Below are 13,994 nucleotides of genomic sequence, written 5' to 3'. Positions count from 1 at the left end.
AGCACACCTCTCTCTGCACACCTCTCCAGAGGCCACGAAGCACACCTCTCTCTGCATTCCCTCTTTGAGGCCACGAAGCACACCTCTCTCTGCACACCTCTCCAGAGGCCACGAAGCACACCTCTCTCTGCATTCCCTCATGGAGAGGCCACGAAGCACACCTCTCTCTGCATTCCCTCATGGAGAGGCCACGAAGCACACCTCTCTCTGCATTCCCTCATGGAGAGGCCACAAAGCACACCTCTCTCTGCACATCCTCATGGAGAGGCCACGAAGCACACCTCTCTCTGCACATCCTCATGGAGAGGCCACGAAGCACACCTCTCTCTGCATTCCCTCTTTGAGGCCACGAAGCACACCTCTCTCTGCACACCTCTCCAGAGGCCACGAAGCACACCTCTCTCTGCATTCCCTCTTTGAGGCCACGAAGCACACCTCTCTCTGCACACCTCTCCAGAGGCCACGAAGCACACCTCTCTCTGCATTCCCTCATGGAGAGGCCACGAAGCACACCTCTCTCTGCATTCCCTCATGGAGAGGCCACGAAGCACACCTCTCTCTGCATTCCCTCATGGAGAGGCCACAAAGCACACCTCTCTCTGCACATCCTCATGGAGAGGCCACGAAGCACACCTCTCTCTGCACATCCTCATGGAGAGGCCACGAAGCACACCTCTCTCTGCACATCCTCATGGAGAGGCCACGAAGCACACCTCTCTCTGCACATCCTCATGGAGAGGCCACGAAGCACACCTCTCTCTGCACATCCTCATGGAGAGGCCACGAAGCACACCTCTCTCTGCATTCCCTCATGGAGAGGCCACGAAGCACACCGCTCTCTGCACATCCTCATGGAGAGGCCACAAAGCACACCCGTCTCTGCATTCACATTTTAGTCACCTGGACGCGTTGTGAGCATAGGCTGTAAAAAATATGGACAAAGCGTTCTCCGGGTCTGATATGGACGTAAAATGAAGCCTGTCAGTCCTTGAATTGTAAGTCGCCATCTTTCTAGATCCGTTTCGGCCCAGCTGAGCCATTGGCTGGCCCAGACAACGAGGTGGGACTTCCCCATTTCTTCTTCGTTGGTTTTTATTTTGACTCGAGTGGGTGGGGAATCCCGATCATAGACTGTAACGGTAGCCACGCCCGTCAGAACATACGTGACTTTATGGTCATTTTTTTTTATAAATGGGACCATAATTTTCCAAAAAGAATATTATGACATTAGAAATGAGACTTTAAACTAGTGATGGGAAGCAGAAAGTATTCATGACCATGTTTATTAAGGTAATACAGTCTAGGTGAAATTGGGCCCTAATACATGGACTTCTATGGGGCTATGGGTTTTTTTGGGCCCAATGACAGCGCCACAACAGGCCATTATATGAACTTTCAGGAAATCCCGATTTCTGACTGCCCCCCTGTTTGTGAGCTTGTAGATCTGCTATTTTCAGCATGCAACCAAGTGTGTAAAATGACTCATATACTGGATATCTTGTCCCTTCCTAACATTTTAGTCTAGTTTTTATTTGTTGACGAAATTGTCAGTATATTTAGTTTTCATTTAGTTTCCATTTAGTTTTCCTCAGTGAAAAAAGGTAGTCGAAAAAATTTCGTCTTAGTTTTAGTCGACGAAAACAACACTGCCGTTGTGAGTTCTTGGATCAGCTATTTTTTTTTAAATTTAAAAATGCATTTCACACAACTGAACAGTAACATCACTTACTGCCTAGTGCCTACTGTCTTTTCTACGTACAAAGTGGCCTCTCCCGCTACATTTACAAATGCGTTATATAAAAAATATATAAAAAACACAAAGAGAGCATTGTGGGAAGAATATAGGCAAAACCTCCAATTTATTTTAATAAATCATTTGCAAAAGGCTATTTTGTTGGCATTTCTTTCATTTTGATTTCCAAAAAACACATTTCCTATTTTAATTGATACAATGTATGTATTTACATCAAACCAATTTTGGATTCCTAACTCCTTTTCAAAAGCATACAAAAGTTCCTTAAACTCTTCCCAGAGTAAAAAAACCCAAAAACAATTGTATTATCTGCAACAACAAAAAAATACAAATTTGCTGCATTGCAAAACCCTTTTGAAACATGCAACTGTACATATTGTATCTAAACACTGAATCGCGCAGGACCATCCGGTTTATTGAAGTGTGTATTGTATGTTATGCAATGCATTCTGTGCTGTAAAAACAAGAACACTTTTCTTCGGGTCCCAACGGCTACAACAAAGGACTTGCGCCGGGGCAAGTTGGGTCTGCCATTTGCCTGTGTCCAAATTCTGTCACTCATTCACTACTTCCTACACTACAGTGAACTAAACAGTCGAGCAGTGCCTTTGGAGTCGAGCGGTGCCTTTGGAGTCAAGCACAGGGTGTGTGTGTGTGTGTGTTTGTGTGTGTGTTTGTGTGTGTTGCAGTGGTCAATGGGTTAGTGTATGGTGTGAAAGGCCCAGCATCTGCAGAGGTCAATAGGTCGTAAGGGGTCTATAGGTCATACTCTAAACGGGCAGGCTTATGTCTACGGTGACTAACAGCTATGTCTGTCTGTCCGTCCCCATGTATGTATGTCCATTTGAGTATGGATATCTGCAGTAGCCTCCTGATTGAGACACTGATGTGCACGATGGAGAGGGCCACTCTAGTTCCACACTCACTCCAGGGGGCCACATTGCATATTACTGGTGTAGCAAAAATAGCCGATCTACAAGCTGTAGATCAGCTATTTTTGCTATTATTTGAATTTAAATTCTGAATATTTTTTGGTCTTTTTTTAATTGGAATCCTGAAAAGTTTTTTTTTTTTTTATTAAAAGCGAGTCATGTTTGCATATTTGGAATTGTAACAGCTGATCAGTAGTCTGATATTAACCTGAGGGCCGAATTAAGTGAGGGTTGGAGCCACACGTGGCCCTCGGGCCACCGGTTGCCCATGTATGTATCAATATGAAAGACTTCTTCACCCCCCCTCCATCCATCTCTGTCTCACGTCTGCTGGTCCAACATCAGCTCACAGGTGCAGCCCAGCTCTCCCAGTTTGACCTTGGCATACTCTGCGCGGTTCAGGGCCATCTGACAGTCCTTCCTGGCCGAATACGTGGAGCCCTCGTGAGGCTGACCTGTAGCCACCTGGGTCGGGGCGAGAGTAGGTAGGGGTGCAGCACTTAATCCAACTGATCCATTCCATTTCATCGATTATAGGGATGTACCGATATATGGACATTCTTGGCCGATAAACGAAAATAACAATTTAGCCGATAGCCGGTACTGGTGGTACCGATATGTTTATTTTAGTTTTTGTTGTTTTTATTTCCCCCTTTTGTGCCAGGGAAACAAATAACAAATCTTCAATACAAGAAATAAATGTTCAGAATCTATGCTTATCAACAACAGATAAATATCGGCTACTGCCATCGGTTAATTTTATTTGCCGATAACGAATATTGAATGATAACGGCTGATACCGATATGTGACCGATACATCGGTGTATCCCTAATTATTATTATTATTTATTGTGATGGCCACCCTAGCAGCCACACAGTGAGACAGTGAGTGTGGATGGAACTAACTTGACATCCCTTGAAGCGTTATGTCCGCCCGTGCCCAAAGGGGAACCAGCTGCTCCATTATGTGCTTTTAAAAGAGCTTATGCATATAAACTAGAGGGCGGACTGCCCCGCCCCCAGCTATTCATTTCAATGGAATTTGCTCACTGGCCGGCGTTTGAAGCACCCGGAAGAGTGCTGAGCTCCATGAACGCACCCGGAAGAGTGCTAAGCTCCATGAACGCACCCGGAAGAGTGCTAAGCTCCATGAACGCGACCTGAACTGATTCATGAACGGCTGCCTTGTGTTGAACCTCAGCTGCGCGCTATTATTCAACTTCGTCCGCCTGCAGTTCCAGCTTCGGCGGCTTCACCACTTCAGCGGCGCACTGGGGGCCTGCTCTGAGGGCCCGCTCTGATGAGGACAGGTGGTCTGCACCACATTCTCTCTGCTGCACCATAGGGAGGGGCATAGGTTTGATTTTTGTCATTAGGTTTTGGACAAGTTTTTTGGTATTTCAGTATGTCGCGAGACGTGGCCAAAGCATTTCCGGGGGTCCCCAGTCAAAAACGTTGAGAACCCCTGCAGTGGCCTGCACTATGCCATATACACATATCTGTCATTCTGGTTATATGTTTTTTGTTCAGTTGTTTAAGTTGATCTAATTTGTTTTGGGTCCACTTTTTGATATTAAAAAATGTAATAAAAACATTACATAAAAAGGCTCCATGTGTCTGTCTACTTTTTTTGGAAAACATTTGAAAAAGTGTGAACATTTTCTACCTGGAAAGGATTATGAATAATTGTGGTCATGCAATTAATGATGCCATAATTGCAGCAGACAGACAGGCCTAACTGTGTGAGGTATCGTATATTAGTGATGTAATAATTGCCTACCTGGCCCGGACGGCTGGCGTAGCCGTCTGGGAACCTTGGCTGGTAACCCAGCCTGGCAGTGTGCCACGGGTTCGACTCCCGATCCCGACGGTCTTTACTGCGTGTCTCCCCCCCATCTCTCTCTCCCCATTTCCTGTGAGCCTACTGTACCTACCTATCCCTCTATAAAATAAAATAAAGGCGAAAGCCACAAAGAATACCTTACAAAAATAATAATAATTGCCTACCTGTGTGAGGTATCGTATCTGAGAGCTCAGTTCAGTCTCCACCCGGTTGATGGAGCTCTGGAACTGCACCAGCTGTCTGTCCAGGAAACTGGCGTTGTGTTTGTCTTTGGACAGCTCCAGAACAATGTTACCTGGAAGCACAAACAGTCATCGTTCTGAGATTAATTGTCACACAATGAATTTGTATTTCTGTTTGCCCAGTCCACACTAATGGGTCGAGAGAGACGCAAGTCGACCCAAGTGATTCAATTCAATGGCTGCTTGAGCCCCCCACCACACGTATAAACTGTACTTTTTCGGCCAGAAAGGGATTGTTTTTCACCGGAGGAAAAATATTCTCTATGAGGCAATTCTCTGGGCAATATCGGTATAGAAGGTGCAGTGGAGTAACTAATAGTATTTATTTCCCGGTGGAAACAAAATCCCCTTTTGACCAAAAAGTACCGTTTATACTTGTGTGGGGGGCTCAGAGTGCTCCCACTAAGGAAAGTAGGCTTTCTAATGACACAACCCGCCTTTGTTTTGGTGAGTAGCAAAAACGTTTTTTTTTATTTACGCTAAAGACGAGAGGCTGGTCTGCATTCATTTGCGCGGCGGAAGTCGAGAGTAACATAGCTCTAAATGAAACACATTAGAGCTATGGACCAGAGCTAGAGTTCATGATGGAGAGTTGGTAAGTGGTAACCAAATGGACCCTTAGGCCTGCCATAGGCTATAGAGGCACGGTTGGAGCTAACTTCTGCATGGATCGACCCTTATAGACCTTTAACTCTTGAGAGTGAAATAAAATGAAACCAAATGGACCCAAATTATTCAAACATCAGCATTACAATAGGTGAATGTCTACACAATTAGAGAATGTAGAATAATTGTTTGCCTGTTATCTTTCTTATGGTATCAATTACCAGCATGGACATGTGTGGACATAATACTTTAGTTTTGGTGTCTGAGAGGCTAAACCGATGTGGTTCCTAACTTCCATTTGTACACTCTCAAAGTTAAATTAACATTGATTTTACAATATAAATTGGGGTCTCACCGTCTCAGAGATAGAAATGCAATTAAATGGGGGTCCGTAGACTAATGCATGTCAAACTAGAGGTCCTTGAAATTAAACGGGTTGACAATCACTGCTGACAAAAATCTCTTGTGCCAGGGCTTATGGGGGGTCCCTGGCATATCTTTTCAAATGGGGGGTCCGCGGGCTAATTGGTGTCAATTTGGGGGTCCTTGAGATGAAAAGGGCTGAACCCCAGCACTGTGTTAATGGATGTAATCTCATTAATTGTTGTGAAACGTGAACTAACCAGCGCACTGTAGAGTCGTGGCTATCTCTTTCTCCACCTCCTCCAGACTCCGCAGTCTCTCGTTTGCCATGATGTGAGAATGAACAATGAACTAAACTAAACTCAAACACACGCCACCGATCAACTTCAATCTCTTTCAGATGTCTTTAAATAAATAAATGTGACGCTCTAAATGACTTCTTAAACGGAGACAAAAGTAATGGCAACCTGCAGCAACCAAACAATAATAACGTGCGCACAATTGTGACGCAATCGCAGACGGGCGGGCACTAGGTGATGACGTAAGAAGAGCGCGCGCGTGTGTGTGCGTGTGTGTGTGTGTGTGTGTGTGTCAGTGTGTGTTTTTATGATTGATTGAAATATTTATTAACAGTTTGCAGAATTACAGTACATTTCAAGCACAAACTCAATACAAAGACGGTTAACTGTGAGTGGACGACCCAATTAAGCATTACACTTGTTTACAACAGGGTCCACCATGTTCAATTCATGAATGAAATTCATCAAAACATTTAGACTACAAATATATTTGTAGTCTAAATGTTTTGATGAATTTCATTCACACACACACTATAGAAGTGTCTATAGACACTGCTATAGTGTGTGTGTGTGTGTGTGTGTGTGTGTGTGTGTGTGTGTGTGTGTGTGTGTGTGTGTGTGTGTGTGTGTGTGCGTGCGTGTGTGCGCGTGCGTGCGTGCGTGCGTGTGTGTGTGTATCTGCTTTTTTGGGCTAATCTTCATCTCAGAATACAGTATGCTGGGGTCCGTTCAAATGGTTTTCATATGGTGCCTATAGCTATTTTGTCATTAGGCCGGCCTATAGGCAAAAAAAACGTTTTCATGTCAAGGACCCTCAAATAGACACTAATTATAACACGGACCCCCATTTGAAGAGATATGCCATATTTAATGTCATTTCTACTTCACCAGAGAGCTCCAGACTTCCCTCTCCAGAGCAACATTAGTGACTTCCTCCTGGGGGATTCCGAGACGTTCCAAGGCCAGCGAGTCGATGTATTTCCTCCAACTGCGCCTTGGTCTGCCTCGGGGTCTCCTCCCAGTGGGACGTGCGTCGAGGACCTCCCTAGGGAGGCGCCCGAGAGGCATCCTAACCAGATGCCCGAACCACCTCAGCTGACTCCTTTCCAGGCGAAGGAGCAGCGGTTCTACTCCAAGTCTCTCTCGTGTGACTGAACTTCTCACCCTATCTCTAAGGGAGATGCCAGCCACCCGTCGAAGAAAACTAATTTCAGCTACTTGTATTCGCGATCTTATTCTTTCGGTCATGACCCACACTTCATGACCATAGGTGAGAGTAGGAATGAAGATTGCTCGGTAGACAGAGACCTTCTGGCTCAACTCTCTTTTCGTCACAACAGTGCGGTACAGCGACTGCAATATTGCCCCTGCCGCTCCGATTCTCTTGATGGCGTGCACGTTTTAAATTGAAATGGGTCAAACATAGCTACCTCTGCTAACGTCCATATTTGGGCATAGGTTTTGCGCTTGTCTTCGTTATGTCACCTTCGAAGCATATATATAACGACACTGCCACATGTGGCTGAACGGATTGCTCGTCACGGCACGTATGGCAACAACATTTTAATGTTTAAGGATAATCACATATTGATGAAACGCCAGTTAGAGAGCCTCAAAGAAGAGATGTTTGCAAAGCAGAAGATCTGGGATGAGGAGAAAACACAACTGGTTGAGGAGCTGCAGACATCGGCTAAGAGGTTAGTCTCTGCAGAGCAAATGATCAAAGCCATGGAGATGGGTAATACAGATAAAGAGCAACAGTTCCAGGAGATGGACATGGCCCTCCTTCAACTCCAAAAGAAGTTGGAAGGGAAGGAGGAAGAGCATCACTGCATTGAGATAGAGGACAACAACAGAAGGGGCTTGTTTGAGAAAGACAAAACCTGGAAAGAGGAATGTGAGCAGCTGATAGGCCTGTGGAGAGTAAGCAGTGACAGCTCTCAGAAGGAAACGCTCACCACAGTGAACCAGCTCAAACACCAACTGGACCTTATCCAGGAGGAGCTGCGGACCAAAGAGACTCAATGGTTCTTGGCATTCAGCATGGAGCAGGAGAAATGGGGGAAGGAGAGACGGGCACTAGCTGCAGAAAAGGACGCTTTGGCTAAGAAGAATGAGCAACTCCAATACCAACTGCAGTTGGTGTTGGACGAGCTGAGGAACCAAAGAAACTTGTTGGTGCATCATGCCACAGGAGAAAGTGGACAAGGGGAGAGAGAGACTAGCCGGAGAAAATGAGACTTTGGCTAAAGAGAATGGTAAACTCCAGTACCGACCTCTGGATCGACATCCAGATTGATAAGCTTCTATTCTAGGCTGAGGAATGAGGATCTGCAGTGCCTCAAATTGGAAGCTGCATTACTGTTCTGAAGACCTAAAACAAACTGCTACGGCTACTACTCTGCCTCAAGACCATGACTCACCTATCACCGACTCACTTTGATAGTTTGGGATGGCACAGGGTAGAAGACAGGATTAAGCAAATGTCAATTGGATTGGTTTTTAAGATACTCTGAGGATCAGCGTTCACATACCTCTAACTACGTCTCCAGAGTTAGTGACAGGCAGAACACCAGAGGGAGCTCCTCCGATCTGGTACCCCCAAATTTAGCACAAACATGGTCATTACAGTCCCTAACATCATCCTTCAAAAAATGTGAATCTCTGGCCTGAAAAAGAATCTGCCAGAAAATGTCAAGCCACCTTTTACCCTTTTCCTGTATTTTCTCCTTTGTAAACTATAGCTACCGATATTTGTATTTTTCAATGACATGAAGGCCTATTCATGTGATTATATTTTTTGCTCTGTTGATGAATTGACTAGGACCACAATGTAAACCAAGTCCCCAGGACAAGTGTGTTACTGTAGCCTACTTCCGCGCTGTTTACATTTTCATCTAATAAAGTATTCAATCAAACAAGAAACTGGAGAGTCAAAACAAATTTATAAGAGAAAAACATTATATAAGAGAAAAAACATTAAGCTGGAGCAACCTTTTTTTGGGTGGAAAACAAGTTGCTGTTTTCCACGTGGGATTTAATAATAGGCTATTTCCATTATCGGGTTATCATAATAATAATAAATGTCTCAATATTACCGTGGTCCAGGGATGGCATCTACCAGTTATTCAGCCTGAAAACTAACATTTTGTTTGAACAGCAGAGGAGTAATGAGAGTGAAACAGCCTGCCAATACTTTTCTAGCAACTCTCTCGCTGATTGTTTTGGTTATTCACTAGCCCCATATGGAACCTCTCCCTCCGCTATACTGTAGCTCAGGTCATTGTTTTGGTTATTCACTAGCCCCGTATGGAACCTCTCCCTCCGCTATACCAGTGTTGTTTTTGGCAGCAAATTTCGATTTTTCATAGTCTTTGGATTTAGTTTTAGTCACATTTTTGTCACCTGGAAATGTCTTAGTGTTAGTCTAGTTTTAGTCGACTAAATCTACAGGTGATTTAGTCGACTAAAATGTGTTTTGGTGGGCCTTGATGCCATCGTAATGAGTGTTTTTACACTTGCTGAAAATAGCCAATCTACAAGGTCACAACGCGTCGCGTTGCGAGTTGCGACGCGTTGTGACCTTGTAGATCAGCTATTTTCAGCATGCAACCAAGAGTAAAATGACTTATAGTCGATCTCTTGTCCACTAGTCCCTTCCTAACATTTTAGTCTAGTTTTTATTTGTCGACGAAATTGACAGTATATTTAGTCTTAGTTTTAGTCATCATAGCTTATTTTCATTTAATTTCCATTCGTTTTTGTCAGTGGAAAAAGGTAGTCGACGAACATTTTTCGTCTTAGTTTTAGTCGACGAAAACAACACTGCGCTATACTGTAGCTCAGGTCATTGTTGACTTTAAAAGCACAGATAACCTATAAAGCAAGACATAAAATGCTTCCTGGTATTCTAAATAGGTTTAGGGATAGGGATTGTAGGTATGAGCTGAGAGGTGAACTTAACTTCAAACAACCAAGGGTCGGCACTACTTTGAAGAGCATGTGTATTTGTGTTCGTGGGGTGAAGCTGTGGAATAGCTTGTCCGAGAATTTAAAACAAAGTGTAAATATAATTCAATTAAAAAAAAGGCTTAAACAGGCGATATTGAATAAATACCATACGGTACGCTGAATAATTAAATAAAATGCTAATGTGAAATGTATAAGTGAACGATTAGGGATCCAAGTATTGAACTTTATGCTTTTGTCTGTGTTTTGTTTTTCTCAGTTTTTTCTCTGTTTGTTTTGTTGTTTTGTTTGTTCTTTTTTCTTGTGGTTGTTATCCTTTTTTTTCTTTTTTTATTTCGTCCAAATGTTGATTGTTTTGTTGATCCAGTACATGTTCTATACGTTCTTATGTAAGGAGGATAGGCATACATAAGCTTTAAGCTTCTGGCTATTCCGATTGTGTTTAAAAATAAATAAATAAAACTTTTGTAATTGTCTAAACTGAATAGATCGAAATAAACCATTCGTTCAAGTACTTACACTGGCTACACCACTTTGCTTTCTTTCTGTAGAGAGAGAAAGTGTTTTCAGTTCATTTGGACAATTGCTATTCAGATTCATACAAAACGCGTTCTCAAATAAACATGGGAAATTGCATCTGAGCCAGTCTAGCATCTTTTATTTTGGAGTGCCGCTTTTCCATTTAGTTGGTTTATGAGATAAAAAGTGATTAATCTCACCCTAAATCCCTACAAGAATTGTAGGATGACAAAGGGACCCCTAATTCATTTGCATATGAAACCAACATGGTTTAACAAACAAAGGTGAGTGTGATATAATTATTGAGTAATTGATTGATTGATTGATTAGACATAAATGTAAAAACAGCAACAGAGTTATTTAGATTTACATTTACCGTCATTTACAACTCATGTAAAAGTTTACCTTTCACTTCTAATTTGTAGATAATGGCCTATAGAACAATTTTTGTTCGAGTGGCAAGACTACAGATTTCTTTTTCTTTTTGCCCAATTTCCAAAAAGGCCAAAATCAGAATCTTGTTTTTTTGAATGTCTTAATTTTCTTACAATTGCTGTTTTTTGAAGTCGTTACTGTGTGAGGAATCAACTGGATTTCAAATATTAATGTTTTGAATATTCTGACATGGAAAAAAATGGCCACCACCTGCTGTTATTTTACCAATAACAGGTTCTAGACCACCTAGGATCTTGATTCTGGTGACTAATCCTATACATTTTCAAGGATGAGGAATACAGTGGTACAATTTACAACATGCTAGATAAAAGTCAAACCATCAAAATGTGTAATATCAATGTAGTACTGTACATACAGTATGTTCATGTGAGAGTCAAGTGAGCCCAGGACATCAGCCATGTGTACTCCGTGTACTCCTCATCAGTCCCGAGTTGAGTGAGGACAATCAGAACACCAGACCCCCATCCAGATCGCCAACCAGCTCTGCCCCTGAACTGCCAGTATCTGGCATTGTCAGAACACTAGCCCTTGTACCCCCCACCAGATAACACAGTGGAGCAGCAATACAGTGGGCCACGATCTACCATCCCCGACTGCACCAACAGAGACCCGAGTGAGTTTGCCCGCCTCAAATTATCCCTCAAACCTGCAGCCATCCAACGCCACCCAGCAGTATCCACCCAAGTATCAAGTCCTAGTTGACCACCTCAAGCTTGAAGAGGCTCGCCTGGTGGCCGACGCTTACCTGAACAAAACATTGGTTACCTCAGAAAATGGGCAGATATGCCACAGTTCTGCATGGTGCTGAAGACGGAGCTGAGTGCGAGGCTGCAGCTCCACCCTAAGAGAGAGGGAAAGCTCAAGCCTACTCCATTCCATTCTGTGAGATTAACGAACACTTCAGTGTACTAGAGACTCACGACAGCACAGATCACAGAATGGATTCGAACCAAGAAGTGGAGCTGGCGCTGTGGTAGATCACTAGCTGCCCAGTGTGATCTCAGGAGGTGACCGTTCCCTCGACACTTATACCCTGCTTGACGATGGGTCAGAACGCACAATGCTTCTTCCCGCTGCAGTGGAAAGACTGCCTCAACGGAACACCTATAGAGATCTGCCCTCAGAACTATCAGGCAGGACACTGAAGGGGGCATCAGTGTCATTCTCTGTGTCCCCATCATGTCAGCCAAAGTGATGTTAGGAGCCTTCACCTCAAGTCACCTATAGGGCTGGGTGAGCAATCGTATCCTGTATCTAGCCTCAAAACCAAATATAGACACAAATACAGACTGCCGTAATTTGAAAGGGTTAACCCCCTCATCCTGATTGGGGAAGACCACCCCACCTATCACACCTAATCACACCAACCGAGCAAGTGAGGTTGGGGCCTCCAGGTGGGCCAGCAGCCATCTGCACAAGACTGGGTTGGACCCTGCAGGGCCCAGCCAGAGCCAAAGCAACCTCCAGCCAAAACAAAAATGTATTTTGACTATAACAGAGCCCCAGCCGCACTGCCACAGCAACGGTATCTGAGAAGCAAGTCTCCACCAAAAGCTCTGTGCCTGAAAGGGACGAGTCAAAGGTCAGAAAGCTCACCTCCTGTAATGTCAGTAGCAACTCAACCTGCACCTGAAATAGACCCTCACCCCACCTCATCCATGAGAGCTCATCCTTGAAAATGTAGGATTAGTTACCAGAATCAAGATCCTATGTGGTCTAGAGAACTTGAGTTATTGGTAAAATAAGAGCAGGTGGCGGCCATTATGTAGTCATAGCACTTTATAGTATACATGTATATTGTATAATATATAATACAGTATAGTATGTATAGTTGACATAGATACTCCACTGTTACGTTCTTAGTTTATACATGATTCATTGATTCATGATAACTACTTTTGTATATTATGTGATGTATGCCATGCTTTTGTTTTTGCGTAATGTAAGTCGCTCTGGATCAAGAGCGTCTGCTAAATGCCTAAATTGTAAGAGAGACAACTTAAAAACAGTTATATACGCAGATGTGAATTGTGGTTCCAGATACCACATAACCTCCCTTTGAGGCAACCATGCCTCATAAAAACGAATATGGAACCACAGTTTACCCTCGGCACTGACTGGAACATCAAAAATATGACAGAAATCAAACAATTACAGTAGAATTCAAAAATGGCTTACAAACTTCCAGGCATTCAAATCACATAACTTGTCACCAGTGTTCTCATTCCATTACAGTATTATCATCAGTGTGCTTATAAAACTCCTGTTGTATATTAAAATAGCATACAGGAGAGTAAATGTGCACGGCAGACAGACAACGAGATGATGTTCCTTGGTGTTTATTTCAGAGTACACAGCACAGCAAACAGCATAGTTCCGACGGCCTCATGCCGTCGGGGAGCATGCCCAGTTACATGGTAGAGAGTTGGGGAACAACCGGCCCAGATATTTCTTTGTCTGGCATTATATCTATCGTGTGTTCATGTGTTCATATGGCTCTCGGCCTATCAGGATCGTCCACGGTCTGACCACTGCCTTGGGTCTCAACCCCTAACAATGACCCCAGTTATTTATTACCCATGGGCCTTTGTCTTGGCTTGCCTTTCTGTTCTGTGCCCAACCCTGATCATGTTTCACTATTACCAGGACTTAGCCAGGTGTCCATGTGCATGCGTGTATGTGCACATGACATTTAGTGATGTCCAGGCATCATTAGCTGGTCTGTGTCTTACAAATTCACCACATTCCCCCCTTTCAACAGACTTTGTCTGTTGAATACAAAATGTATAGTCCATATTCATAACTGTTGCTTATACCCCCCTTGACCCTCAGCTGGACACACCTTCAAGACACCACAAATAACAGCATTACAGTATAAGAAGTTCCCCAACATGGTTTTCAAACACAGACATTCAAGATTACTTGTCATAAATGATTTTCATTACAGTGGGTAGATATACAATTTCGGATCAGTGGAGAATTCTCTTCATGTTACTTCAAACTCTTATGGCT

The 13,994-nt window shown here is 43.5% G+C and overlaps 1 protein-coding gene and 1 long non-coding RNA gene across 2 annotated transcripts in view; one reads left to right on the top strand and one right to left on the bottom strand.

The window, feature by feature from the left end:
- Nucleotides 1–13,994, top strand: part of LOC308331010 — a 302,214-nt gene that overhangs the window by 182,554 nt on the left and 105,666 nt on the right. The gene's annotated exons all lie outside the window — the stretch shown is intronic.
- med11 (mediator complex subunit 11) lies at nucleotides 1,828–6,222 on the bottom strand. Its single transcript, XM_080785387.1, has 3 exons — nucleotides 6,000–6,222; nucleotides 4,693–4,823; nucleotides 1,828–3,150 (listed from the first exon to the last, which is right to left on the bottom strand). Exons 1-3 carry the CDS (start codon nucleotides 6,067–6,069, stop codon nucleotides 3,007–3,009), a joined length of 345 nt encoding a protein of 114 aa, XP_080641513.1. The 5' UTR covers nucleotides 6,070–6,222; the 3' UTR covers nucleotides 1,828–3,006.

This window comes from Protomyctophum bolini (assembly GCF_963924005.1).
Source record: "Protomyctophum bolini genome assembly, chromosome: 16".
NCBI classification, from domain to species: Eukaryota; Metazoa; Chordata; class Actinopteri; order Myctophiformes; family Myctophidae; genus Protomyctophum; species Protomyctophum bolini.
The sequence above is the reverse complement of the archived record's forward strand: the minus strand, read 5'-3'. Positions and strand labels throughout refer to the sequence as shown.

Bases quoted from the DNA above. Each gene is read 5' to 3' on its own strand.
- med11 (XM_080785387.1), bottom strand. From the start codon at position 6,069: ATGGCAAACGAGAGACTGCGGAGTCTGGAGGAGGTGGAGAAAGAGATA. The intron at 4,824-5,999 runs GTTAGTTCACGT...TTGTGCTTCCAG, and splicing joins CACGACTCTACAGTGCGCTG to GTAACATTGTTCTGGAGCTG. The intron at 3,151-4,692 runs GTAGGCAATTAT...GCCCCGACCCAG, and splicing joins AGATACGATACCTCACACAG to GTGGCTACAGGTCAGCCTCA.